At 56.3% G+C, this 24,459-nt stretch overlaps 5 protein-coding genes across 10 annotated transcripts in view; 3 read left to right on the top strand and 2 right to left on the bottom strand.

Annotated features, from left to right (window-relative positions):
- The window catches only part of QRICH1 (glutamine rich 1), a 46,170-nt gene extending 42,375 nt beyond the window's left edge, over window positions 1-3,795 (top strand). The window contains exons 7-10 of the mRNA XM_049861806.1: window positions 346-454; window positions 806-957; window positions 1,295-1,385; window positions 2,844-3,795. Of these exons, the coding sequence (XP_049717763.1) occupies window positions 346-454; window positions 806-957; window positions 1,295-1,385; window positions 2,844-3,036 (545 nt within the window). The 3' untranslated portion in view covers window positions 3,037-3,795. The remainder of the gene's footprint in view (window positions 1-345; window positions 455-805; window positions 958-1,294; window positions 1,386-2,843) is intronic.
- Window positions 3,796-4,480: 685 nt separating this feature from the next.
- IMPDH2 (inosine monophosphate dehydrogenase 2) lies at window positions 4,481-9,380 on the top strand. Of its 2 annotated transcripts, none has more exons than XM_049861807.1 (14): window positions 4,481-4,671; window positions 5,121-5,169; window positions 5,384-5,485; window positions 5,601-5,675; window positions 6,014-6,220; window positions 6,717-6,804; window positions 6,882-7,081; window positions 7,166-7,256; window positions 7,343-7,438; window positions 8,438-8,581; window positions 8,667-8,811; window positions 8,896-9,039; window positions 9,120-9,203; window positions 9,293-9,380. In XM_049861807.1, exons 1-14 carry the CDS (start codon window positions 4,574-4,576, stop codon window positions 9,312-9,314), a joined length of 1,545 nt encoding a protein of 514 aa, XP_049717764.1. In that variant the 5' UTR covers window positions 4,481-4,573; the 3' UTR covers window positions 9,315-9,380. The 2 variants fall into 2 exon arrangements, with proteins under 2 accessions (XP_049717764.1, XP_049717765.1); XM_049861808.1 differs by having other exon boundaries at window positions 4,565-4,711.
- Window positions 9,381-9,824: 444 nt separating this feature from the next.
- On the bottom strand, window positions 9,825-11,530 carry NDUFAF3 (NADH:ubiquinone oxidoreductase complex assembly factor 3). The gene is made up of 5 exons (XM_049861809.1): window positions 10,947-11,530; window positions 10,568-10,760; window positions 10,342-10,408; window positions 10,134-10,234; window positions 9,825-10,055 (listed from the first exon to the last, which is right to left on the bottom strand). The coding sequence occupies exons 1-5, from the start codon at window positions 11,021-11,023 to the stop codon at window positions 9,936-9,938; spliced, it is 558 nt and encodes a 185-aa protein (XP_049717766.1). The 5' UTR covers window positions 11,024-11,530; the 3' UTR covers window positions 9,825-9,935.
- A 937-nt stretch (window positions 11,531-12,467) lies between these two features.
- Window positions 12,468-16,864, top strand: DALRD3 (DALR anticodon binding domain containing 3). Of its 2 annotated transcripts, XM_049862587.1 has the most exons (12): window positions 12,468-14,051; window positions 14,132-14,427; window positions 14,574-14,830; window positions 14,916-14,995; window positions 15,077-15,205; window positions 15,588-15,658; window positions 15,768-15,829; window positions 15,936-16,018; window positions 16,108-16,290; window positions 16,366-16,479; window positions 16,582-16,650; window positions 16,745-16,864. In XM_049862587.1, the coding sequence occupies exons 1-12, from the start codon at window positions 13,887-13,889 to the stop codon at window positions 16,862-16,864; spliced, it is 1,629 nt and encodes a 542-aa protein (XP_049718544.1). In that variant the 5' UTR covers window positions 12,468-13,886. The 2 variants fall into 2 exon arrangements, with proteins under 2 accessions (XP_049718544.1, XP_049718543.1); XM_049862586.1 differs by having other exon boundaries at window positions 16,108-16,479.
- A 66-nt stretch (window positions 16,865-16,930) lies between these two features.
- Window positions 16,931-24,313, bottom strand: WDR6 (WD repeat domain 6). Of its 4 annotated transcripts, none has more exons than XM_049862582.1 (7): window positions 24,116-24,313; window positions 23,814-23,900; window positions 18,339-20,811; window positions 18,152-18,235; window positions 17,948-18,064; window positions 17,742-17,860; window positions 16,931-17,642 (listed from the first exon to the last, which is right to left on the bottom strand). In XM_049862582.1, exons 1-7 carry the CDS (start codon window positions 24,213-24,215, stop codon window positions 17,179-17,181), a joined length of 3,444 nt encoding a protein of 1,147 aa, XP_049718539.1. In that variant the 5' UTR covers window positions 24,216-24,313; the 3' UTR covers window positions 16,931-17,178. The 4 variants fall into 4 exon arrangements, with proteins under 4 accessions (XP_049718539.1, XP_049718541.1, XP_049718542.1 ...); XM_049862584.1 differs by lacking the exon at window positions 24,116-24,313 and adding an exon at window positions 22,710-22,804 and having other exon boundaries at window positions 23,814-23,830; XM_049862585.1 differs by lacking the exons at window positions 23,814-23,900; window positions 24,116-24,313 and adding exons at window positions 22,710-22,804; window positions 23,440-23,698.
- Window positions 24,314-24,459: the final 146 nt, after the last annotated feature.

Genomic DNA, 24,459 nt, shown 5'->3' with positions numbered 1-24,459 from the left:
TTGCCCCATATTAACCTTGAATTAAAGGAACAATTTAATGTCAGGTAAGAACAATCCTGTTGGGCAGTGCTTCCCCAAGTATGGTCCCCAAAACAATGGCATTAATATCACCTGGGAACACATTAGAAATGGAATTCTTGGGTCTCACTCCGGAAACTCAGGTTGGGACCTAGCCATCTGTGTTTCAACAAGCTTTCCAGATGATTTCTGTCACACTTCTGGGAGACTTCCATTGTTGGCCTTGTACTCCCTGTATGGTCATTCTTGTGTCCCACACTTCATAGCCTGGCCCTTTGACAGACTTCCTGCCAGCTTCTTGTTGTAGCAGTCCTCTCTTCCTCCTAGGCTATGTCCTGCCCAGCCATGTGACCGAGGAGATGCTGTGGGAGTGCAAGCAGCTTGGGGCTCACTCCCCCTCCACCCTGTTGACCACCCTCATGTTCTTTAATACCAAGTAAGTGTTTCTGGAGGCTCCACACTTAGCCGCTTCTGGGGTCTTCCCAGTGAAGAGGGTGGAAACTATCCAGGAGGACTTCTCTGACACATACTTGAGAGCCTTTGGGCACTGAAAGCCCCCAGCCTCACTTGGCTGCATTGGTGTGGTGACCAGTGAGGTAAACAGCCTTGCCAGACCCCTGCCATCAGTCCTGATGTGGCTCCTCCACTGGACAGTGTGGTTCGATATGGGCCTGCCCAGATCCTGAGAGTGTGGGCAGTGGCTCTTTTGAAGCATTGATGGGTGAAGGGTAAGTCACGGTCTCTTCCCGGCACCCCTCCCTCTGCCTTGCTTTCACTTGCGGTCCAGGTACTTCCTGTTGAAGACAGTGGACCAGCACATGAAACTGGCCTTCTCCAAGGTCTTGCGACAGACAAAGAAGAACCCTTCAAATCCCAAGGATAAAAGCACGAGTATCCGGTACCTGAAGGCTCTTGGGATACACCAGACCGGCCAGAAAGGTAGGGGGAGGGGGCAGGAACAGCAGACGCGGATGTTAACTTGTTTTGGCCTGCCCTAGAACCTGTGGGACTACCAATCAGTGTGAAGGCTGGGGCCTGCCAGATAGGAATGCTCCACTTCCTTTTCCTCAGCCAAGAACTTTATAAACTTTTCTCCTAGAAGCACGAATCCCCAGAGAGAATAGCTTCCTTTTCCCTTCATAGGCACCACCCATGCCTCCCATACCCTTTTACCCCGAATATTTCCCAACAGGTGGTTGGGAGCCTGAGGTTCCTGACCTGAGCCTGAGCTAAGATAGACTGATGCCATGTCTGTGGTGGGGGGTATGTTTTATAGTTACAGATGACATGTATGCAGAACAGACAGAAAATCCAGAGAATCCACTGAGGTGTCCTATCAAGCTGTACGATTTCTACCTCTTCAAATGGTAAGGAGGGTTTATTGTGACCAGGTCACTTTGTGTGTGCCTGTACGCATGTGCACATGGCATTGCTCACCTCTGTACATATCTTGTCACGAGAGAGGCATTCTCTAGTCCCAGATGGTGAGTAAAACCTCACTTCCAGAAAGTTAAAGATAGAAGCAACCTGACTGGCTTTCCCAAGATGTGTGATGTGCCAGCACTGTGATGTAAAGGGGCTTCCTGCTTCCTGATAAGATATTGTTCATGGTGGGGGATGACAGGTACAGAGAGGCTGCCTTCAGTATATATTGAGGATGGCCCTACACCTTCTTGGCTTTGACCTGTCATCACTGCCACTCTCAGATCTAGGGGAACTCCTGCCCTCAGCTTTTGCTACCTCTTGGCCTCTGCAGTCTGGCCTGTTCTCTTCATAGTAATGCCAGAATGGTCTTTTTAGGTTGCCGGTCTTAAATGTCACTTAAATTAAAAACCTTCAGTGGTTTCCCATTATCCTACAGAGAAAGACAATAAATCCTTACATGGGTAACAAGGACCTTCCTGCACTCCCCCTTGTGAACCTCATGTGCAGGTAGCTCTTGGCTCTAGCCACACTGGCACCTCTCCACTCAAGGGTACCAAGCTCGCTCTCTCAAGGCTTTGGTACTGAATTTTCCCCCGTTGGACAAGCCCCTCATGCCCACCCCTAGTTGGCACTCATTAACTCCTCTTCTCACCTTAAACACAACTTTATCAGGGAAGCACTTCCCGGTTTCTTACCAGTTCCTTTGGCTATGTCGAGTTCCCTGGCTCTTTGCTCTGTAGCACTCACCACCGTTTGTCATTTTGCATGTAATTGTTTATTGCTGTTTGTCTCCCCTGTAATCTGTAAACTCCATGAGGCAGAAACTGTTGATCCTACTTGTTGCTGTAACATCAATACTTGGTACATGGCTGGCACACAGTACCCCTTGGATGAATCTTGGATGAACGGATGGATAACTATCAGAGGATAGTGTGTGCTAAGTGCATAAGAGGGGTACAGCTCAACAGTGGAGAGGGGGACCCAATGAAGGGACCTGGCATCTTAGGTGAGCTGGGAAGGCAGATAGGGTCCCTCAGGTAGACTTGAGGGATTATCAGTGGATCAAGTAGAAGAAATGGTGTGAACAAAACTTAAAGATGGACCTTCTGGGCAGCAAAGTGGGATAAGGCTCAAGTAGAGCCCTAGGTAGGTAGTCAGAGGGATGGGATTGCAGCTGGCAGCATGTGAGGGAGGAGCAGGAGGGAGGCAGCCTGTCACTGGCATTTGCAATAGCCCCAAAGGAGATCCTGTGGTGGCTGCATGGATTTACTACGCTGTGTCACACCCTCTAGAGCTGCTGCTGTCACAGCTTTTGCAGGCAGCATCTGTCTGGGAGGTTCAAGTGGGAGGGTTGAATTTGTAGAGGTGTGGTACCCAGCTTTTACCAACATGTTCTTCAGCCCCCAGAGTGTGAAAGGCCGGAATGACACCTTTTACCTGACTCCTGAACCGGTAGTGGCCCCTAACAGCCCAATCTGGTACTCGGTCCAGCCCATCAGCAGAGAACAGATGGGACAGATGCTGACCCGAATCCTGGTGATACGAGAAATTCAGGAAGCCATTGCTGTGGCCAACGCAAGCACCATGCACTGAGCTGCCTCAGCCACAGTGCAGGGGAAACCAGCCAGGAAGAACTGGACAGACTTTCACACTAAAGAAGAGGCCTCCATTTTTCTTTTTCCTTTTTTTATTGGTGTAGTTATGAAGCCTTCCAGGCTGCTCCTGTTCAAAATGTAAAAGGAAACTTTGCCCCCTGTGCATCTTCGTAAATCTGCTGCAGCAGACTCCTCAGCCCATGGGGGCTCTTCGTTTCCTGAGAGCCAGATGTCCTGGAAAGTTGCTGGCTGACTTTTGTTGTTTTTTGTTTTTTTTTTTCCCTCATCTGGGGCCTGGGAAAAGGGCCTGGACTGCTAGGAGAAATGTGGCTCCTTCCTTTCCTCCAGAAAGATGGAATTAATGATGGTTGGACCCTCCAGGGAATCTTCCCCAGTCCCACGTTGGACTGGCAGACCTTGCTGACCACAGGGGAGACACGTTGTTTTCTTTCTTCATACTCAGACATAAACTTAGCATCTTAACGGAAGGAAAACGAGGGCAACTTCAATTATGATTTATTAAAGACAATTTCTATTACACCCCCACAAGTGACATTTTAGATCTTAAAGTGAAAACTTTACCATGCCTTTTTTTTTTTTTTTTTTTGGCCTAACATTGAGGCCTTAAACCTGAGGCTCCTGTGCCTGATGGAATTCTTGTAACATACACTTGTGTATCATATAAAGATACCGCTCTGTTTCTCTTATGTATTCTTACTCTAGTTGTTTATTAAGAATGACAAGCACGTCTTTTCAATATGCTGGTGAACAATGCCTCTTTATTTGGGGAGGAGCCTGGTGGGACAGTGAAAGCCAAGTCGCGCTTGTTAACCCTTTTGTGCCCGGCGGTGCATATAGCAACCATGAACATTTTCATCCTCCGGGGCTTACTGGGAAGCTGCTGTGCCATTGATGGTATGGCTGTTTGAAATAGAGAAAATGGGAGGGCATGTGCCGCAAATTACTGTTTTTACAGGGTATTGTATGGGGTGTCTGAATTTTTGGTTGGAAAAACAGAAATTTTGAAAATTTTTGTACCAACAGATCCTGGCGTGGAGTCAGGTAGAGTTAATGGTACATCCTGTGTACCAAGGAACACACACAAAGGGTAGACTTGTGAGAGGGGACACCAAAAAAAAAACCATACTCCTTACCAGAAATTCAGACACACTTAACGATTCAGCATGTTTCCATTAAGGAAGACAGTATCAACAAAAAAAAGCAGAAAGTAACTGGGTCACCAAAGGGTTAATATAATAAGGCTTGAACAGGCTAGGCAGTCCTGGGAGCTGTATGTAAGTCCGGCCCAGTCTTCTGAATCTTGGCGAGCTGTCGGGTTGTGCGCATGCGCCCGCTTCCCCAGCCCTGCCCCCGTCGGCGGGACGCCGCTCGCCCCGCCCGCTCGCCGTGCGCCCTGACGTAAACAACGCGTCGGCGCCTTGACGCTGTCAGCGGGTTTATATCGGCGCGGTCCGGGCGCCTGCGGCCTCTGCGGCGCGGTCCTCGGAGACACGCGGCTGCGTTCTGTGCTGGTCATGGCCGACTACCTGATTAGCGGGGGCACCTCCTACGTGCCAGACGACGGGCTCACAGCTCAGCAGCTCTTCAACTGCGGGGATGGCCTCACCTACAAGTGCGGGCCTCTCGGGCTTACCTGCGCGAAGAGAGGGGCGGTGCGCTGGGCAGGGAGGCTGAATGGGGGCTTCATGGTGCCCTTCTGAGCGCGGGCGTGGGGCGGGGTTCAGGTTCCGGGGGTTCCACATTCATATCATTGGCTCTGCCAGATCTGGAGCAGGATGGAGGTGAGACGTGGGGGAGGCATCCTAACAGTGCCTAGGTTTCATGATAGAAACTTCGTTTTCTGGGCACATGGAGTTGTCAGGGTGCCAGTAGCACCGATGGCAGATTGGTAGCAGAAAAGGACTCCTTTCCTCATTCGATCCTTGTGCTGTGTCTTGCCTGTGACATATGCTCCCTTAATGTCACTCCCTGCCCACATTCCTTATGGAGTGAGTTATGGGGATGGATTCTCAGGCTGCCCTAAGCCTGAACCCTTCTCCTAATCTCTCTCCCTCCCTACAGTGACTTTCTCATTCTTCCTGGGTACATTGACTTCACTGCAGACCAGGTGGTGAGTATGGCCGGGAATTGGGGCCTGGGCACCGAGCTGGAGTGAGATGCTGCTGCCCCCCTGCTCTCTGTGCTACCTCTCCAGATTGGATCTGGGAGTGGATTCTATGGAATGGTCTTGTTGCATTCCGTGCAGGTCATGTAGGGTTACTTGTTTTATGGGGTCCCTGGTACCATGAGGTGCTTTCTCACTCTAGTGGGCCTTACCTTCTCAGGACTTGACCTCTGCGCTGACCAAGACTATTACTCTGAAGACTCCACTGGTTTCCTCCCCCATGGACACAGTCACCGAGGCTGGGATGGCCATAGCTATGGCGGTAAGCCCCACGGTGGTGCTTGGACAAAAGCAGGGATCCCATCTTTTCCCAAGAGCATACATTTATATTTCTCATTATTTGTCACTTATTCTCCTTTTGTCTGTTTTTCCTGCAGCTTACTGGCGGAATTGGTTTCATCCACCACAACTGTACACCTGAGTTCCAGGCCAACGAAGTTAGGAAAGTAAAGGTCAGAAAGGCAGACATGCTGGCCAGGAGCTTCTGGGAAATGCACTGAGTTGGGGTGGGGGGATTGCTCTGCTCCCGATTTAGAATCCTTCCTTCCCATTTGTGGTGTTCACTGCCTGGGTAAAAGAGCCTAAACCCAGTATCTTCAGGCAGCGGAAGAGGACAGTACCTCCAGTGCACCCACGTTTCGTATGTCTCATTTCTGGGAAGGATTTAAAGTGTTGGTGTGATCTGGTCGTGTGACATGCCCAAGAGGGAGTTGGGCAGAGACTTCAGGCTTCAAACCCAGAGCCTGAAGAAAGCGGTTAAGAAATGCCCTTTTTCTACTATTCTTTCCAGAAATATGAACAAGGATTTATCACGGACCCTGTGGTCCTCAGCCCCAAGGATCGCGTGCGGGATGTGTTTGAGGCCAAGGCGCGGCATGGCTTCTGTGGTATCCCCATCACAGACACTGGCCGAATGGGGAGCCGCTTGGTGGGCATCATCTCCTCGCGGGACATTGATTTTCTCAAGGAGGAGGAGCACGACCGTTGTTTGGAAGAGGTGGGTGCCACTGGCAGAGCGTAACCAAGTTCTGGCAGCCCAAGCCAAAGACCAGGAGGGTGAGTGTCTTCTATTGGCTGAATGACATCTTTGTAGGCGTCTGCTGTCCAGGAAGGATGGATGCCCAGCCAAGTTTCTGAACCTTCATGGGGTTCTCGTATTGCCCTTCCACTAAGAGGTTCTCCAACTGCCCATATGCTTGCTGGCACACGTGCTGTGTTGTTTGCTTCTCCAGGGTGGGCAGCAGCATCAGTCTTTTTCTGATCTATTATTGTTATTCATTTGTCACCTTTCTTTATCCACAGTGTAACAGGCACTAACTTATCCTTTTTCCTCAGTTCTCAATGCCAGTAGACATTGGGACTGTTGGATTCCCTTGAGGAGGGTAGTTTGGATGAACCTGGTAGTCTCTGGAACCACACCCCTGGATTAGTGTAGTGTCTGGATAGGTCTGGTCTCTTCATCTGCCCTTTCTCATGGCTTCCTTCCCTCCCAGATCATGACAAAACGGGAAGACTTGGTGGTGGCCCCTGCAGGCATCACATTAAAAGAAGCAAATGAAATTCTGCAGCGAAGCAAGAAGGGTGAGTGAGTCCTAGTGATAGGAAGGAGCCTGGAACCAAAGCCCAGGGCCCTGGCTCATGTCCCGCCCCGCCCCCAGGAAAGTTGCCCATTGTAAATGAAGACGACGAGCTGGTGGCCATCATTGCCCGGACAGACCTGAAGAAGAACCGCGATTATCCGTTGGCCTCTAAAGATGCTAAGAAGCAGCTGTTGTGTGGAGCGGCCATTGGCACACATGAAGATGACAAGTACCGGTTGGACTTGCTGGCCCAGGCTGGTGTGGATGTTGTGGTTCTGGTGAGCTGCTGCACGGGTGGGGTGTTGGGATAGCAGGGGCAGCTGCCATGCAGCAGTCTCACTGGGACTTCCTCCCTGTCTCAGGACTCTTCCCAGGGAAATTCCATCTTCCAGATCAACATGATCAAGTACATCAAAGAGAAATACCCCAGTCTACAGGTCATTGGAGGCAATGGTGAGGCAAGACTGAGGGCTGAAGGCCATGGGGGACCTGGGCTCCCACCTGGACTTTTGCATCAGCCTTTCCCTCTCTCCCTGCAGTGGTGACTGCTGCTCAGGCCAAGAACCTCATTGATGCAGGTGTGGATGCCTTGCGGGTGGGCATGGGCAGTGGCTCCATCTGCATCACCCAGGAAGGTAAGATGCTTCGCCAGGGCCCTAAGAAACTCTAGCTTCAGCAAGGGCCCTTACCCGACCTGTCCTGGGGCCAAGTGCTCTTACTGGAACTGTACCATGAGTCTCCCAATACAGGCAGGTCTGGGGGCCAAATAGGCCCCTTGGATGGGTGACATGCTGGAAGTAAGATGAGCTCTCGTCATCCCTCACCTTCCACCCCCTGCCTAGCCTGGCCTCTTTGCTCCTGCTCTGCGCCCTCTCTAAACTCTGGTCTGTTTGTTTTTAGTGGCTCCCAAGATCCCTCCAGACATAAAGTCCCACAGTCCCAAATGCCCTTCTACTGTCACGGGCTGCTATAGTAAGTCCGGCCCGGCTCACTGGCCCGGCCCAGCTGCCCACTGCCCGGCTGCTTGGTTGACTGTAGCTGTAGCTCCCAGGGTTTGTGGTGCTGCTGGGTGGGCAGACTGATGGACAGACCATGGTTTTTGGGGCTGCTCCAGAACACAGTCCTCTCTTAGGATACTCACAGGGCAGGACCCTCTTCCCAGGGAGACCTTCCTCTGCTCACATCCTCTGTAGTAGGCATGGCTCAAGTACCAACTCTGGAGCTCGCTCACCCTTCCATATGACCACTGCTCTGATCTTGCCTGAGCTGCCTACCACACAGGGAAGAGGGGCTGGGCCTGCCAATGCCTCTGGGTACTAACTGCACGGTGACCTTTGCCCCACCTGATACCAGCTGGGTGGTGCTTTCCAGCTGCTAAGACTGCATGTGCCTGAGGCTGCCCTGGGCCCTGCACACATGCACGTGCACACACACAGGTGTGTGGAGGCTGGCACAGCTGTTTGTCCTGTGTAAGACAGATGGGACAGCGGTCAACCCAGACATACCTCTTCCTCAGCACAGCTGCGGTTCTGGTGCAGGTGTAGCTGAGGGCTCCTGAGTGCTAAGTGTGTTCATTGGGCCCCTTGCCTGTCCCCACTAACTCTGCCCGCCCATCTGTCACTTCATCTCAACAGTGCTGGCCTGTGGACGGCCCCAGGCAACAGCTGTGTACAAAGTGTCAGAGTATGCACGGCGCTTTGGGGTCCCAGTCATTGCTGATGGAGGAATACAAAACGTGGGTCATATTGCCAAAGCCTTGGCCCTCGGGGCCTCCACGGGTAAGGCCCAGCACCCATGGAGCCTGGTGGGACTCCTTCCCCAGTGCTGCTCAGGCTGCGCCTCAAGCATTGCCTCTGTCCACAGTCATGATGGGCTCCCTCTTGGCTGCTACTACTGAGGCGCCTGGTGAATACTTTTTCTCTGATGGGATCCGACTGAAGAAATACCGTGGTATGGGTTCTCTTGATGCCATGGACAAGCATCTCAGCAGCCAGAACCGATATTTCAGGTGGGACAGGCAGGCCAATTCATCCCATTCCTGCCAGTACCCTCATCCCTGCTGTGATCATGCCCATGTCCTGGCTTTTTACAGTGAAGCTGACAAAATCAAGGTGGCCCAGGGAGTGTCTGGGGCTGTGCAGGACAAAGGATCCATCCACAAATTTGTCCCCTACCTGATTGCGGGCATCCAACACTCCTCTCAAGACATTGGTGCCAAGAGTTTGACCCAACTCAGGTGAGTTTGGTGAACTAAGGTATGGGTAAACATTGGTCCAGGGCCAGCTAACCACATCTGACTTTGGTCCCTATATTCAGAGCCATGATGTATTCTGGGGAACTCAAATTTGAGAAGAGAACATCCTCAGCTCAGGTAGAAGGTGGTGTCCACAGCCTCCATTCGTAAGTGACGGATACCCCCCACCTTTCCTGTCCTCTGCCATGCCTCCTTCTTTCTGCCCTCACTTCAGAGCTGATCCTTATGTCCGCAGGTATGAAAAGCGACTTTTTTGATCCAGCAACCCCTCCTCGGTTTTTCAATAAAAGCTTGAAAAAAGTGATGCCTGGTTTTTGAGGTCAGCTGGCAGGGTGGGGCTCTGCAGCTGCCACCACCACAGATGCACACGAACACGACTACCTCATTTCCAGGAAGAGCCCTGAGATAAGGGTGCTCCATGGTCCTGGAAGAGTTCGAGGTGTCCCCCCTTGAGGCTGCCCACAGGGCTTCCTGGTAGCCCAAAGCTTGGCCACAGGTCACCAGATCAAGACCCATGTACATGTTACCTAATTTGAATCTCTAAAGGACCTTGTGGGGAAAGAAAACATTGAGATCTTTTCTAATCTGCATGTGAACAAATAGGCAAATCAGGCTTGGGAGAGATGCACATACTGCCTCCCTGCCTCTGGAGGGCCAGGAGTCTCACAGAGTCTAGATGAAAAAAAGTGACCCCTTGGCTCTTTCACAGTCCCCACTGATAGCCCACTGAGCCAGTGGTCCCTAGCCAACAACACATCTAGTACAAAACAGGAGAAATGGTTATTAATAGTCTGGCCAACAAGTGTGAAAATATTGGGAGCTTGTACCCCATGGAAAGGGCTAGGGCCTTCCTGGATGACAGGTCAGTTCCTACTGGTTCATTCTGCAGCCTGGGCCAGAAATGGTGTGAGTGCAGTCTGTCCAGGTGGTGGGATGAGAGCAGCTCCTGCCACACGGCCTTCGTGACACAGGAAGTTGAAGGTGGCACAGGCATTGGGCTGCAAGAGAATGCAGGTGTCAGCCTGGCTTTGGCTAGGCCTGGGCTTCTGGCAGCTTGCCCAAGTCCTGGTCCTCACCGTGTCCTGCACTTCCACAGCGATGCCCCGTTGTCTTATGGCTTGAAGCACCTCAGGCTGCAGCCGCTCCATTCGGTCTCCTGTGCCCACCACAACAATTTCTAGGGAGGGATAGGCACAGCTAGTCTACAACCTCGTCTGTTTAGATCCTGGGGTAGGGGTGGCCTTCTGGGGCTCAGGACAACGCAGCCCTGCCCTCCCCCCATACCTATCCGGGGCTCCAACATCCAGAAGAGGGAGAAACTCTCTTCAGTGATGTCCTGGTGGGATCCTACCTGTGTGAGGAGGAGGCAGTTTCAATAGGAAAACCAAATTCCTGCAGCTTCCTCCCAGATCCTTCTACACCACTACGGGGCAGCAGAGAAACGCCAAGTCTGCCAGGAACAGAAACAGGCCGGCCTGAGACTCGCGCTCCTCGTAGGGGAAAGACTCACGTTCCACTGCACCACGGAGTGCGGGAGCAGCGCGCAGGGCCCGAGCACGCGGTCTCCGTTAACGGTGAAGCCGCGGCTGCTGTAGCTGTCGATGCACATGGTGTGCGGTGACTCGCGTTGCAGCAGTGAGATGCGCGTCCGCTGGTACAGCTCGTCGTCCGTTGGCGTGAGCCGATACCCACACCGTGGGGCCCTGCAGGAGGGGTACGGTCAGGGGAGCGATACTCCGAATCACCAAAAGTGGGAAGAAACAGGGTGTGGGGGCGGGGGTTGGAAGGAACGGGGCCCGGGGTCGGTGGTCATTGGGTGCGGGAAGGCTCGGGGTGCGGGTGCCGGTCTTCGGGGGCGTCAAGGAACGGGGCGCAGGGTTCGGGCTCACCACAGCAGCTCGGTGGGCGGACAGCGCAGGGCGGGACGCGCCCGGTACAAGCCCCGAAGGGCAAAGGCGGCAGCCATGACGAACCGGAGCCTAGAGGAGCTGGCGTCGGTTTGGCGAGGCTGTGACGCAGCCCGACACAACGCGGATACAGCGCCCCCTGCGGCCCGGCCGGCACAGCGCAGTTCGGCCGGCCCAGTCGGGGAAGAGGGAGCCGGCCAGTGCCATCTGTCCCGGGAGGGCGTGTCTCCCGGCGCAGCTCCGGTGTCAGCACCTACCGCCCGCCCCTCCCCGGGCCCCCGCCGGCAGTCCCAGGGGAGCAGGGCACCTGGCGGCGTGGCTGGCCTCACGGCACAGACTGGGCCCCAGCCGCGGCCTGCTGCCTCGGCTCTCAGCCATTACGAAGGACTCCAGGGGCCCAGGGCGGGGCGGCCGCGCACCTGGTCGTGGCCTGCACACCTGGCCAGGGCGTGGAGCCAGCCTTCGAGTCCCTCTAATCCCCAGCTTTGGGGCGTCGGGTTCCAGGGGCGAGGCGGGCGACTCAGGTTTCTCCGCCTCACCACCGAATCACGCCCCTCCTCAACCGTCATCCCCGCGACCGTTGACGGCGCCGCCGCGCGCCGCGGGGGGCGTGGCCGCGCGTGGATTGGCTTCACGGGAGTGCGAGGGGGTGTGGCCGGTGGCTTCACCTTAAAATGGCTCCAAGGCTGCGTCCAGAGCAAGCGGAAGGGGACGCCGCGGAAGGGCTAGTGGTGGCTTATCGATTGGCAGCCATCGGGCCGGACCGGACCAGACGTTGAGCTAGACAGCGGCTGAAGCGTCGCCGTGGCCTCGCCCGTTCTGCTTGCGTCCCGAGAGTTCCCGCCCCCATCTTGAGCCGAGTCAGAAGGCCTGCTGGCGCGAGAGGCGCTGGCGGCCCCGCGGGGTTCGGGCATCTTCGCGCGTCAGCCTGGCCATGGCCTCGGGGGAACGTGGCCGCGTCTCCTACCGGTGTGGCCGGGAGGACGGGCGGGCGGCTAGACATACCGGGGCCTTGCTGTTGGTCGGCCGGAGCCAGTCCACAATGGGCTCCCGGCGGTCCCGCCGCCGCCATGTGGGCTCGTTTGGCCCCTGGCGTTTCGGGCGCTGATAGCGTCACCGGACAAAGGCCCGGACGCGGGGGTGCCCCAAGGCGGGCGCGCGTGGGCTCACTTCCTCCTCAGCCCGGCGGGTGCGCTTCCCTCTTGGCCGGTCTTGAAGCCCTCCCCACCACCGGCCCTGTAGCCCCGGCTGCGTGGGACCCGCAGGACTAATCTTGTCCGGTGGATTTAATCCGGATGGGGACCCGGTCCCAGGGGAGGCCCGCACCCCCCCCCCCGGGATTAGGAATAGGGGATTCTGGTGTGGCACGAAGGCGAGGGACCTGGGGGCAGGAGCTCCCTCCCCCCACGGCGGGACAGCGGGCAACGGAATCCCAAAAGCAGCTGTTGTCTCCAGAGCATTCCAGCTGCGCTTGGATTTCGTTCCCTGCTCTCCTGCCTGAGCAGCGTCTTGGCCCAGATGGGGTGGGCTAGTCGTGACCCCCAGATATACTTTGCCGGGCCGCTCTGGTCTCCCCCCGTCAAGTGCGCCCTCAGGCTGATGGTGACGGGTATAGACGCGGGAGAGCTAGGACTGGTGGTTCTTTCTGGAACCCCGGAGAGCACTGGCGGGGGAGGGCAGGCCCAGGGCCTCTGGGTAGCGCTGCAATGGCGGTGAGTCCCACAGGGCCGCCGCAGCTCGCTAAAGATAGCGCTTCACTTCCTGGGGAAAAACCACCCCAACCGTCTTCATGTGCCCAGAGAAGCTGAAGTCCCCAGCTCCCCTCAGCCCCATAACCCTGCTAGCAGCTGCCCCCGGGATCGGGAGCCTGCAGCATGGAAAGCGCTTTGGAATGACACGATCACTCCCGTTGAGTGGGCACCCAAGAAGCCATCGGGAATGTCGTGTCCGCCCAGTGCTCTTTTGGCGCCTCCCAGCAGGGCTTCGCAGCCCTGGTCCGGAAAGGAGCTTTGCCAGGCTTTTCCTGCCTCTGGGGTCCCCTCGTCTCTGAGCTCTGGGCATAACGACGGCACCAGCGCTCTTTGCTGAGTGGGGCCTCATCTCTATCAAAAAAGAAAGAAAACCGGGGGAGTTGTTACATAGAAATGAAAGCATTTGGGAGCCTTCGTGGTACAAAGGAAAGAGCCTTCCTGCTGGTAGAGCAGAGGGATGCTTCCAGTTGAGGGCTATCTTTTAGCTGGGTCTTCTCAGTGTTATTGTTGCCCCCATAATGGCTCGCTGCCTAAAACAGGAAGCGGGAGGATTACTATTTAAAGTATAGCAGTTTTAAGGAGAAGTATTAAAAGCTGGTAATTCTGGAAACGCCCATAATGATGGTTCAAACCGCCTACATTTCAAGAGGAGAAAATCGGAAATTTTATCTATGGGCATTTATCCGGAATAAAGATTCATAACAAGGAAATGCTTGCAAAAAACCTGAAAGAACACTTTTTTTAATGAGATTTTTCTTAGTAGCTTATGAAGGTGGCTTTAATGTTAGATATGCCAGTGACAACCCATTTGAAACGTTTGACATTTTAATCGAGTAAAATGGGGAAAATGAAACATCTCACAAATACTGAGATGTGAGACCTCGACGAGGAGAACAGGGATCCGGTTTGAGCCCCTACTGATTGGGTCCCAAGGATGCTTTTCCTAATTGCTAATACGAGGCCACGGTGAAGGCACCCTGGGCCCAGGCGGAATTCGGTAAGGAAGGTGGGCCCCGCGCAGGGAGCTCTGGGAAGACGGGTCGGAAGCGGCCAGCACAGCCCACTCGGACGCACCTGTCTCTTCTGGGATTGTGCTGGGCCAATCTCCCCTCCCGGAAATTCGGCCTCTTGACACTTCGCTTCCGGTTCCGCTTGCTCCTTTCCGGTCGCCATGGCGACGGGGCGCCTCGGAGTTGGGGAGATGTTGGGGGCTCTTAATGCTGCCCTGGGACCCGGCGGTCCCGTGTGGTTCAAGGAGACGCGCGCCCGCCACCTGCGCGCCCGAGACTTCCTGGCGCCACGGCGCGCACTACAGGCGCGCTTCGGAGACGAGCAGGTGAGCGCAAGTCGGGCGGGGACTTGAGGCCACGGGTAGTGGGGGCTCCGGGACCCGCTCACCCGCTGTTTTACCTGCAGGTGCCAGAGCCCGTGGTCACTGCTGTCGCCGGCCTGCAGGGCCCCGGTGTGGCCCCGGTACTGCGCTGCGCGCCCACCCCCGCCGGCCTGGCGCTCCAGCTGCGGCGGCCCGCTGTCTTCGAGCACGTCCTCGGCTCCGTGGCCGCCTACGCCGCGCCTGCCGCGCCCGCCTCGTCAGGTCCGCGCGTCGTCTTGCACTGCGCGGCGCTGCGCGGCGCCCCCTGCACCCTCCGCCTGAGCCAGCTGCGTGCTGTTCTCGTAGCCGATCATCTAGCGCGAGCTCTGCGCTCTCGCGGGTGAGCCGGGGCGCGGAGCCCAAATGGAGGAGGCAGGATCTCTAGGGGCCTAGAGCGGCGCTGCCTTCGGGGATGGACGCTAGGAGCGGGAAGTCGGGGGAGCTGGGCTGCTTGCGCCGGCTGAGGTGGCCTCCCTTGCTTCACAGAGTGAGTGTGCGCCTGGTGCCCGCTGCGCGGGACCCGCACATGCGGACCTTCCTGCAGCAACTGCGAGTGGAATGGCCCGCTGCCTCGGAGAGTGCCGCGACCGAAGCCCTGAGGAGCCGCGCTCTTGCTGAGCTTACTTCTGCCCAAGATGGGGAGGCCCTGCCCCCTGGCATCCTGGGCAGAGTGTGCCTGAAGGAGCTGGTGGAAGAGCAGGGGCGTTCAGCCGGCTATGACCCCAACCTAGACAGCTGTCTGGGTAGGACCTGGAACGTAGCAGGGCCAGGAAGAAGGCGGGGACTGCTGCACTCCCGGCCAGCCTCAACACCTGTCTGTCTTTGCAGTGACTGAGGATCTTCTCTCCTCCCTGGCTGAGCTGCAGGAGGCTGTGCAGAACTGGCCCGAGGACAGCTCCTCAGGCCTGGTTAGCGACTCTTCTGCCCTGTAGGCCTCTCACAAGCCAGGTGTCCTGTGTCCCCAAAGTGACTGTCTTCCTTCCCTGTAGGCTGGGACCCCAGATTCAGGTACAGACAACTGCATTGTTGTGCACGTGGTAAGCTGCGAGGAGGAGTTCCAGCAGCAGAAGTTAGACCTGCTTTGGCACAAGTTGGATGACCAGGCTCCTCTCAGACAGGTAGGTCAGTAATGGTGGAGCTCACCATCCAGCTTCAAAGGGCCCTTGAAAGCTCAAGGAGCCTGAGAGCCAGTGGGTCCAGAAGATGACACTTGATCTGGAGGGAAACACTGGATTTGGTGAATAGCATGCATGTTTAGCAGGTAGAGAGGCACAGGAGGTGGTGGGATCTGGAGGCACATCCCAGAGAACCTTGAATAGGTTGAGGAGTCTGGACTGTGTCCTAAGGGGCTGGACTTGAGATTTGATTGGAGGTATTAAGCCAGGTAGTGACAGGCTGGGGAGGTCCTGGTGGAGCAGAGCACCAGATTTGGGTCCCTTGAGGGACTTATTGCTGGAGGATAGTGCCAGCTAGGCTGAACCTCTGCCATCTTCCTGACAGAAGCACTTGGTCTGTGGCCCAGTGAAAGTAGCTGGTGGACCTGGTACCCTGACTGCCCCCAAGTACTACGAGTGAGTGACGCCGGAAGGAAAGCCACGCTGAACCCGGATAGCTGAGGTGCGGGAAGGCGGGTGGGTCTTCACTGGGACCCTACCCACTGTCTCTCTTTTCAAAATACAGGCTCCGGCTTGCCCAGGTATGCAAGGCTTCAGCAGTCAAGCATGGCGGGGATTTGGCACAAGGTGCGCCTGGGAGACTCTGGCTGTGCTCTGGGATAGGAACAAGTCATTTGTACCCCGTCCCTTGTTCCCTACCTGCAGAGTGACTGACTGAGCTCTGCTCCCTCAGACCCAGCCTGGACAGAGATCTTCGGGATTCTCTCTGTGGCTACCATCAAATTTGAGATGCTCAGCACAGCCCCACAGAGTCAGGTGAGCCTGGGTGCCCCATGGGGCCAGAGCTGGGGGGACAGGGTATGGCGGCTACCCTCCTTCTCTGCAGCCGTGCCTCTGTCCTCCAGCTCCTCCTGACCCTGGCCGACAACAGTGTTTCCACAAAGGGCACCAAGAGTGGCACCTTTGTCATGTATAATTGTGCCCGCCTTGCCACACTCTTTGAGAGTTACAAGCACAGCATGGAACAAGGTCTGTACCCCACATTTCCACCTGTGAGTAGCCTGGACTTCTCACTGCTCCATGATGAGGTGAGTGCCCCACCTGGAGAGTCGGCACAAGCAGGAGGCTTGGCCTTTCCCTCCCAGCACCCTTCTCTCCCACAGGGTGAGTGGCTGCTGCTCTTCAACAGTATCCTCCCGTTCCCTGACCTGCTGAGCCAGACAGCAGCTCTGGCTTACACAGCCCCGGGGCTCCACATCACTGCACGCACGGAGATGGTGAGGTGGAAACCAGGAGAGACACTATACGCTCTATTCTTTATTCTGGGCTGGGGCACAAGAGTGCTGAGGGACAGGCCAGTGACTTGTTTCTGTCACCAGGTGTGCAAATTCCTGGTGCAGCTCAGCATGGATTTCAGCTCGTACTACAACCGCATACACATCCTAGGGGTAAGCACACAGCAAAAGGGGGTGCATGGGAGGCACAGGAGGGGTGAAGGCAGGGGCAGCAGAGGATGAGAGCAGCAGGCCTCTTCTCCTCCAGGAGCCCCGACCGCACCTCTTTGGTCAGATGTTTGCTCGCCTGCAGCTTCTGCGGGCCGTGCGTGCAGTGCTGCACGCTGGCCTGGCCATGCTGGGCCTCCCTCCACTGAACCACATCTGAAGCAACAAGGCCCTAATGTCACAAAGTCATCGACTGGGGGAAAAAAAAACAGCCCCACAGATTTTGTTAGGGGCCTGGATGCAAAATAAAATTGTTCTGTTGTAAAGCTGTGTCCTACTGTGGAGTGTGGGGGTGGGTGCGTCCTCGGTCTGGCAGGTAGCACTTTCCTCACCCCAGCTCCTGTTCTGAAGTCAGGAGCTCGAAGCTGCCTCTGCCTCCTCTCAAGGCACGCTGGGCACGGGCATGCTCACTCACTGTTCCACTCTGTCTGCGAGCAGGCTCCACGCCCAGCATGCCTGCCACCACGAGACATCTCAGTCATACCAGTTGTAAACCTCAAGTCCCTGGCCCCCAAGAGCACAGCGGTGACCAAACTCAGGGCTCACAGGCCAACAGTCCATGTCAGCCACATCTGGTACATGGTACACAGCACTGTTCATGAAGGTGGGCTCACCGTGCCCCAAACGCCAGAAGGTCAACCGCTGGTCGATGGAGGCTGAGACCATGAGGTTTGGGCTCAGAATCTTGAGACCTGTCACATGCGCAGCATGTGCACAAGGAACAGAGTATTCCTCTAGCACACGCAGCTGAGGTCTCAGCTCAGCCTCCCCAGCAGCCTCTTCCAGCTCTGGCACCTCCACGGCAAGCACAAAGACATGGAGAGAGCCATCTTCACTGCCACTGGCCACAAGATGGTGGCCCTCACACGTGGGCAAGGTGTGCAGGCTGTTGATACCGCAGCTGTGGGCCTGGAGAGTGAGGCAGGGGGTCCCCAGCTCTGGGGGAAGAAAATGCTTTTCACGACTCAGCCTGCTACATGGGTGAAGGTAAAGGGGTAGGGTGGAGAAGGGCAGTGCAGTGCACACCAGCTACTCACGGGAGGGAAGCCCAGGCTCTGCTGGTGGCTCTAGGGCAGTGGAACCATGGTCTAGCACGGTGGTGAGGTCCCAGAAGGCCAGGCTGCCATCGGTGGCTGCACTGCACAGAAGCAGCCTCCTAGGAGCCAAGAAAGGGCAGCCAGGTTAATGAGGGGGATGGAGGACAAGAGCCCCGCTCCCAGGACCCTCACCCAGCCCCGCTCACCGCCGCCGGCTGGGTGTCTCATGTGTGAAGGAGTGAACCTTGAGTACACACCGCTTGTGGTGGAAGGTTTCGGCAAGCAGCTGAAGCCGCCGCCCTGAGTCCTGTAAGACAAAGAGCCTGGGGAGGCAGGGGGCAGCCCAGCTTAGAACTCAATCTGGACAACCTCGTCCCTCTTCCCCCAGCCCCTGGGCCCTATGCTCTCACCTCACTGCCCCATCACTACAGGCTGCAGCCACGAGGGGGCCAGGGCCAGGCCGGTCAGGCTCACACACAGCCAGGGACATGTACCTGCAGCAACAACACACAGCCATCAGGTAGGGCCTTTGAGCCTAGGGGCAGCTGCATGGCATGGGGCTTGCCCTGCATGACCCCACCCTACGCTCCACGCCACCTGGTCTCTGGGTCCACCTTGACCATCTGGTGCCGATTGCGCTGCCGATCCCAGTACTCATCTAGCCGATGCGATGAGAGGTGCATGATGTGGCACGCAAGGCGGCTTGGGGTGCCAGGGTCTGGTGTGACCATGATGCTGAAACACTGCATCTCAGCCCGGCCCCCGGCAGACACCACATAGGCAGTCAGGCCTGGCCGAGAATCCTGAGGGCCACCTGGGGTGCCGGGGCCCCACACGGCCACCGCACGCACCGACGAGATATGGTTGCCAACTGCTGTGAGCGCGTGGGCCGCACCCGTGGCCGTGGGGAGTGCCAGCACACAGACGGTAGTGTCTTCACTGCCTGTGATCATGATGTCGATCAGGCCAGGCCCCTTGCTGCCAGGCTCCAGGTGGTCAGGTTGCACAAGGTTGGGCACCTCAAATTCAGGCCCCAGGGTGATGGTGCCCACACGTTTTACACAGGTGATCTCTCGGCCATGCAGACCCTCCCGGAGAATTACATGTGGCCTGGTACAGCCACCCAGGGCCCGATACAGCATGACGTCCCCATCCTTGAGGTAGGCAAAGGCCACAGCAGCCTCGGTATCCGAGAAGGCCCAGGAGCGGTGTCCTCCACCACAGCTGATGATGTGCAGCTTCTCGTGTGACCGGGGGCTCCATACCACAAACTCATTGGCATGGAAACCCAGGATAACCATGCTCCCATCGGCCACCATGCGGAGCCCAGCCAGCCAGTTCATGCCTCGACAGGACTTCTGCCGTAGGACTGGCTGGAGCTGGCCGCCTCGCACAAAGAGCTGGTAGTAGGCGCCGTCGCGCCCTGTGGTATACACGTAACCACCATGACAGGTGACAGAGGTCACGCCCTGTTTCCCATGCAGGGAAGGGAGTGTGGACACAGGGCCCAACTCAGCCGAGGTGCTCCTTCCCCCACCACTGCAACCACTCACGCCAAGTCCCCCAGCCCCAGCCTTGCCTCCAACCCCAGTGGCCTTGAGCAGACCTGGTCTGGAAGGGAACAGCAGCACGGAGCCCCGGCGATCCCCGAATACCAGGAAGTCTCCTGGGGGCAGGAAGGCACTGCACGTGTGCCACCTCTGCTTGCTTGGGGGAAGCAGGTAGCGACAACGTTCCTTGACAAAGATGGCCTTGCCAGAGGGTGCAGCTGAGATCTCCAGACAAGTGACCACTCCACTAGGGCCCGATGCCAGCAACAGGAGCTCCTCATAGCCACGCAGGGCCCAACTCAGGCTGTGCACCTTCCCCTGGAACAGGGTCAGGTCCACGGCAGCAGTTGGAGTGTTGATGGGGACAACCTTGACACGACCCTCCCCGTTGGCCATAGCACACAGCCCGAAGCCCTCAGGTCCAGGAGCTGCTTCCAGGAGGCAATAGGACTGGAAGCGCTTGTCCTCCAGGAGCTGCTCCCAGCACTTGACCTCGAGATCATAGAGGTACAGAGACCCTTTGTCAGTCACTGCCAATACTCGCCAAGAGCCAGCCAGTGTTACGGCCTTGAGGGTGCCTGCCCTGCTACGGGACTTAAAACAGAGAGCTGAAACCCCCGAGCCTGGGTACCCACGGCCTACCAGGTGCCACAGCCGGATACCTGAGTCATCACCCCCGGTGATGACCCAGGCCTGCTGCTCGTGGGCAGCTAAGGCCCGGATCCCACGGCCCTGATGGCCCCGAAAGGCCTGGAGGATCTCACCTTCGTGGCTCCAAACCAGGCAAACGCAGTCTTCTCCTGCGCTGATAAGGTAATTCTCCAGGAGCTTGACCTGCCACACACGGGCACTGTGCCCAAAACAGTGCCCAATATTTTGCACTCGACCCCCAGGCACCCGGAGGTCGCCCACCTTCCAGATGCGGACACTTCGGTCTTCTGAAGCTGTGGCCAGCAAGCCCTTGCTTTCCAGGTACGACATGCTGAAGATGACACCCACATGCCCACTGACCCGCCGGTCAGGTGCCACAGGCTCGATTTCTGACGTGGTTGCTGGGTACCAGACCAGGAGCTCGTTGGAAATGGCACCCGCCACCATGGTCAGCTCCTTCCAAGTGTTTCCAATCAGGCAGGCTGAGGAGAGGGTACACCTATCTGTGCAGGGCACCTCCTGCAGGGTACGTCCTACCATGGGGTCGTAGAGCACCACTGAGTTGTGGCCCAGAGCTACGGCCACATTCTCCTCCAACCAGCATGTATCCCAGATCCAGTCGGACATGCTCCACAGGCCAGAGCGCCAGACCTCCCGGAAGCGGCCCTGCCCCCAGCTAACTTTCACAACTCGGAGCCCCTTGCTCCCAAACACAGCCACTGTGGCCTGTGACTCCAAGTCTCCACCGGGCTCTGACCGCACCCGGAACCCATGGATAAGATAGTGGCCAAGCAGGTTCTGTACTCGCTTCATCATCCGCAGATGCCCACCAAAGTCCAAGCTGTATACCAGGACGTCCGGACCCTCACCTAGACAGAGGCAAAGAGCCGCATCAGAACCTCCCACCTAATGCTGGTGACCTGTGGGGAAGGGACCTATCAACATGTAACCTGTTAATGTGTTAGGACACGTGATCCCACAGGCGTGAACCTCGAGAAATCCTTGGTCTCAGTTTCAGCCAGATTTTCAGTGCTGGCTTTCTGCTCCCTTTGTCAGAGGCTCCAGTTCAATTCAACTGTGAATTCCTTAAACTCTTAGCCTCCTCTTTATCTACCTCCTCTCATGCTTCAGACTGCAACCCCCTCAGCTTTAGTCCCCAGGTGGCCCCATCTACCTCTCCATTCATCCTCCTTCCTCCTCTCTCCTCCACTGGGAGGAAGGTTGTCCTGCTAAGGCAACCTTTCCACCCTCAGGTCAATGGCCACACCCCTCCTGATTTTCAGAAGCCTCTCCCTATATCTGAGAAGGGGTGCGTATGTTCAATATCAATGGGAAGACCAAGGAGAGACAGCCCACACTTTGGTCTTGGCAGAGGCTTGGGCTTGAGTCCTGGCCCTGCCATTGGCCCACTGTGTGAGCCCCCCTTCTGGGGTATGGCAGCCTTGGCTCTGAGAGCCCCAGAGCAGCAACAACAGAAAGGGATATCAGGAGGAAGGGAGGAGGTAAGAGACATCCAGGGCTGAGACCGAGTCTGGCACATGGCAGAAACACAACAAATATAGACTACAGAAACGTCATTTATTGCTTCCTGACATGCGCGCTCCTTGCTTTGCTCCTTAGCCTTTCCCGGATGCATCTGCTCCAAGTACTAGTGTTCCCACAGGCTTTACTCATGCACAGACTTTCTGGACAGCCTCATCCTCAACCCAAATAGCTCTAAAACCGAGCACCCAGCTGCCTCCTGGTTTTCCTGCAGGCACCTGCCACTCCACTGACATCCACCCCAAATTCTCTCAGTGCTCCTCATCCCAGTGCCCATCAAACCCTCTGCCCATCCTCCAGTCAGAAACCTGGAAGCCCCCTGCTTGCTCCTCTCTCAACCTCTCACTTCTTATCTGTCTCCAAGTCCTGTGGATTTCCCTTTCTAAAGAGTTCACAAACCCTCGCCACCATAGCAAGGTTGGTGCTTTTACCTGAGAGACCAGCAACAGCCCCTCACACCACTGCTGACCGGCAATCTCCATCTTTTAACAGTCAACAAACATTTACTCAGCGTTGATAATAAGCCCAACGCTGAACTAGATGCTGTCAGTGAACAAGCACAGACACTGCCCTTTTGGATTAGGCAGACACTAAACAGTAAAACTGCTCAACTACACCATTACAATTCTGGCAAATTCCAGGAAGAAACCCTACAAGTTGCCGTAAAAATATAAAATGGGAAGGTCTAAAACAGTGTTCTCACAGGGGGTGACTTTGCCCCCCAGGAGACATCTGGCAATGTTTGGAGACAGTTTTGGTTGTCACGACTTGTGGGGGGGGGGTGCTGCTGGCATCTACTGGGTAGGGCAAGGGATACTGCCATGAACAAGACAGCCCCTTACAAAAAGAATTACCTGGTCTAAAATGTCAGCAGTGCAGAGGTTGAGAAAGCAGCCCTGGTCTAATTTAACCAGACTGGGTGAGTGCAGGGGAGGTCACCTCGATGAGCAACATGTAGGCTGAGGATTCAAAGATGAGCAGAGATCAGCCAGAGGAAGAACAGACAGGAAAGAAACTTTCTTGGCAAGGAATAGCAGGTGTGAAGCCCTAAAGTAGGCAAGAGCTTGAGGTAGTGGGTCAGAAAATGAAAGATTTAAGAAGGTCAGAGAAAATATTACTGAGGACCTAAAGGAGACATAGTGGCATGGCCTCAGGTAATGTCAGTAAAGGCAGAGAAACAGACAGGTGCCATTTAAATGATGTCAAAATCAACTAGACTTGGTACCTAACAGGCCTGGGGAGTCAAGCAGATTCTCAGGCTTGGGCATCTGAGTGACTGGTGCTTTCCCTGCTGAGCTGAGCCATCAGGCAGATGGACCACTGAGGGTAGATGGGATATTTCAGTTTGTAAGCACCTGTGCACCTGGGCAGGGGACTCTGGAGAGAACAGGGCTGAGGATTCATATTATATTGAAGCACACATGGAATTAAAAATTGTAGCTATATAAAAGCCACTTTGGAAGTCACAGGAATGGGTGAATTCACTTGATGGGGAGCCTTCTAACATGCATTTTCCACCAACTCATTTTCTTGCTTAAAACCCTTCCGCTGGGCCACCTCACCGCCCTTAAGAATAAAGTCAGATCAAGCCCTAAGCAAATCTGACCCCAGCTCACTTCTCCAGCCTCCTCTCCTCCCAGGCCTCACCCCTGCTCTAGCCTCAGAGGAATTTCTTCCTTCCTGAAAAGTAACCAACTCTTCTGGCCTCACTGCCTTTGGCATGCTTAACCTCTGCCAGGAACTCACCCCTCCCCTTCTCCTAGTTCATTCTGTGGTTCTTTGGGTTTCTACTTAACTGTCCCCAAATCCTGGAGCCTTCGTAGTTTAGCTCGAGAGGCTCCCAGAGCCCCCAACCAAGATCAAAACTGGGCATCCGCTACTGCCCCCCACACACTCCCTTGCCTGCCTAAGACTGGCAGCAGCTCACTCAAGGCCCTTTTAAAACAAAGAAGCACCTCATCGCCATTGTCAGTCAGTAGCTTCATGTCAGACCTCATCGTTCCGCAGGTCTCTGCCGCCTCCGGTCCCAGGCCCCTGGGCCAGTCACCGGAGCCTGTGCTTCCCCACCTGGCCCTCCTCGGAGGGGAATCGACACTGGATTGCCCGGACCCCAACCATATCAGGAGGGGCCTCATAGCCCGCTTTCCGGGACACTGTCCTACTTGGAAAGGTCTCATCCCCAGTTTCCCGCGACCTCAGAGTAATTTCATTCCCATCTTCCCTGGAAAAGCCACAACCCCGCCCCCAGCCATACCCGGCCACGCCCCCTGGGGGGCTCACCACCCCAACCCCCGCTCCGCCTCCTCAGGAGGGGCCAAACCCCACTCACCTCCTCGAAGAAGCCACGGACCCCTCCCCCGAAACGGCCCCGTTATCCCGCACTTTCCCGCGGCCGCGCCTGCCTTGTCCTGGTCGGCTGCAGTTTACGAAGGGCTGCAGTAGCCTCATCAGTATTTGTCTCCCAGGCCCATCCTCGTTCCCGTCGTCTCCTGGGGTCCCTTCCCGCCTCCGATCGGACCTCGCCCGCAGCCCACCCTCCTCCTCGGGGCATCCCTTTGTTCCTCGCGGCCCCGTCCCAGGCTGGCGCTCAGTTTCTTAGCTCGCTAGCGCGCGCTTCAAACCAAACCTCACCCGCCAAAAGCCGGTCCCCCACGCACTCCAGACCCGTGACCGGAAGGAGTATGAGCTCCGAGGTGGCCCGCGGCCACACGTAGTCCTCTCGAGCGTCCATGTCGGTCCTCCTCGAACTGCGGCAGCCGCCACCACCACCAAGAAAAGAAGCTACGCTCTCGCGAGAGCGACCCTTCCCCGCGCGGTGCGCCGCCGATCGACTGCGCTTTTGGCTACAGGTAGCAGCGCCTAGGGACGCCCCGGCGCAGCTGATGTCCAATGACGACCCTCCGCCCCACGCGATCCCGCCCACGATTGGCGGGGCCCGCGGAGGGGGCAGCCCCCGCCCCGCCCCTCACGTGACG

This window comes from Elephas maximus, chromosome 20 (genome assembly GCF_024166365.1).
Source record: "Elephas maximus indicus isolate mEleMax1 chromosome 20, mEleMax1 primary haplotype, whole genome shotgun sequence".
Taxonomy (NCBI): Eukaryota; Metazoa; Chordata; class Mammalia; order Proboscidea; family Elephantidae; genus Elephas; species Elephas maximus.
Note: the sequence above shows the minus strand (reverse complement) of the source record. Positions and strands in the feature narration are given on the sequence as shown.

Bases quoted from the DNA above. Each gene is read 5' to 3' on its own strand.
- DALRD3 (XM_049862586.1), top strand. From the start codon at position 13,887: ATGGCGACGGGGCGCCTCGGAGTTGGGGAGATGTTGGGGGCTCTTAAT. The intron at 16,019-16,107 runs GTGAGCCTGGGT...TCTGTCCTCCAG, and splicing joins GCACAGCCCCACAGAGTCAG to CTCCTCCTGACCCTGGCCGA. The intron at 16,480-16,581 runs GTGAGGTGGAAA...TTCTGTCACCAG, and splicing joins TCACTGCACGCACGGAGATG to GTGTGCAAATTCCTGGTGCA.
- WDR6 (XM_049862582.1), bottom strand. From the start codon at position 24,215: ATGGACGCTCGAGAGGACTACGTGTGGCCGCGGGCCACCTCGGAGCTC. The intron at 23,901-24,115 runs GTGAGGTTTGGT...CGTAAACTGCAG, and splicing joins GGGGGACCGGCTTTTGGCGG to CCGACCAGGACAAGGCAGGC. The intron at 20,812-23,813 runs GTGAGTGGGGTT...GCCTCTGTCTAG, and splicing joins TCCGTGGCTTCTTCGAGGAG to GTGAGGGTCCGGACGTCCTG.
- IMPDH2 (XM_049861807.1), top strand. From the start codon at position 4,574: ATGGCCGACTACCTGATTAGCGGGGGCACCTCCTACGTGCCAGACGAC. The intron at 4,672-5,120 runs GTGCGGGCCTCT...CCCTCCCTACAG, and splicing joins GGGGATGGCCTCACCTACAA to TGACTTTCTCATTCTTCCTG. The intron at 7,439-8,437 runs GTAAGATGCTTC...TCATCTCAACAG, and splicing joins CATCTGCATCACCCAGGAAG to TGCTGGCCTGTGGACGGCCC.
- NDUFAF3 (XM_049861809.1), bottom strand. From the start codon at position 11,023: ATGGCTGCCGCCTTTGCCCTTCGGGGCTTGTACCGGGCGCGTCCCGCC. The intron at 10,761-10,946 runs GTGAGCCCGAAC...CCCCTCCTGCAG, and splicing joins CCGCCCACCGAGCTGCTGTG to GGCCCCACGGTGTGGGTATC. The intron at 10,235-10,341 runs GTATGGGGGGAG...ATCCCTCCCTAG, and splicing joins GATGTTGGAGCCCCGGATAG to AAATTGTTGTGGTGGGCACA.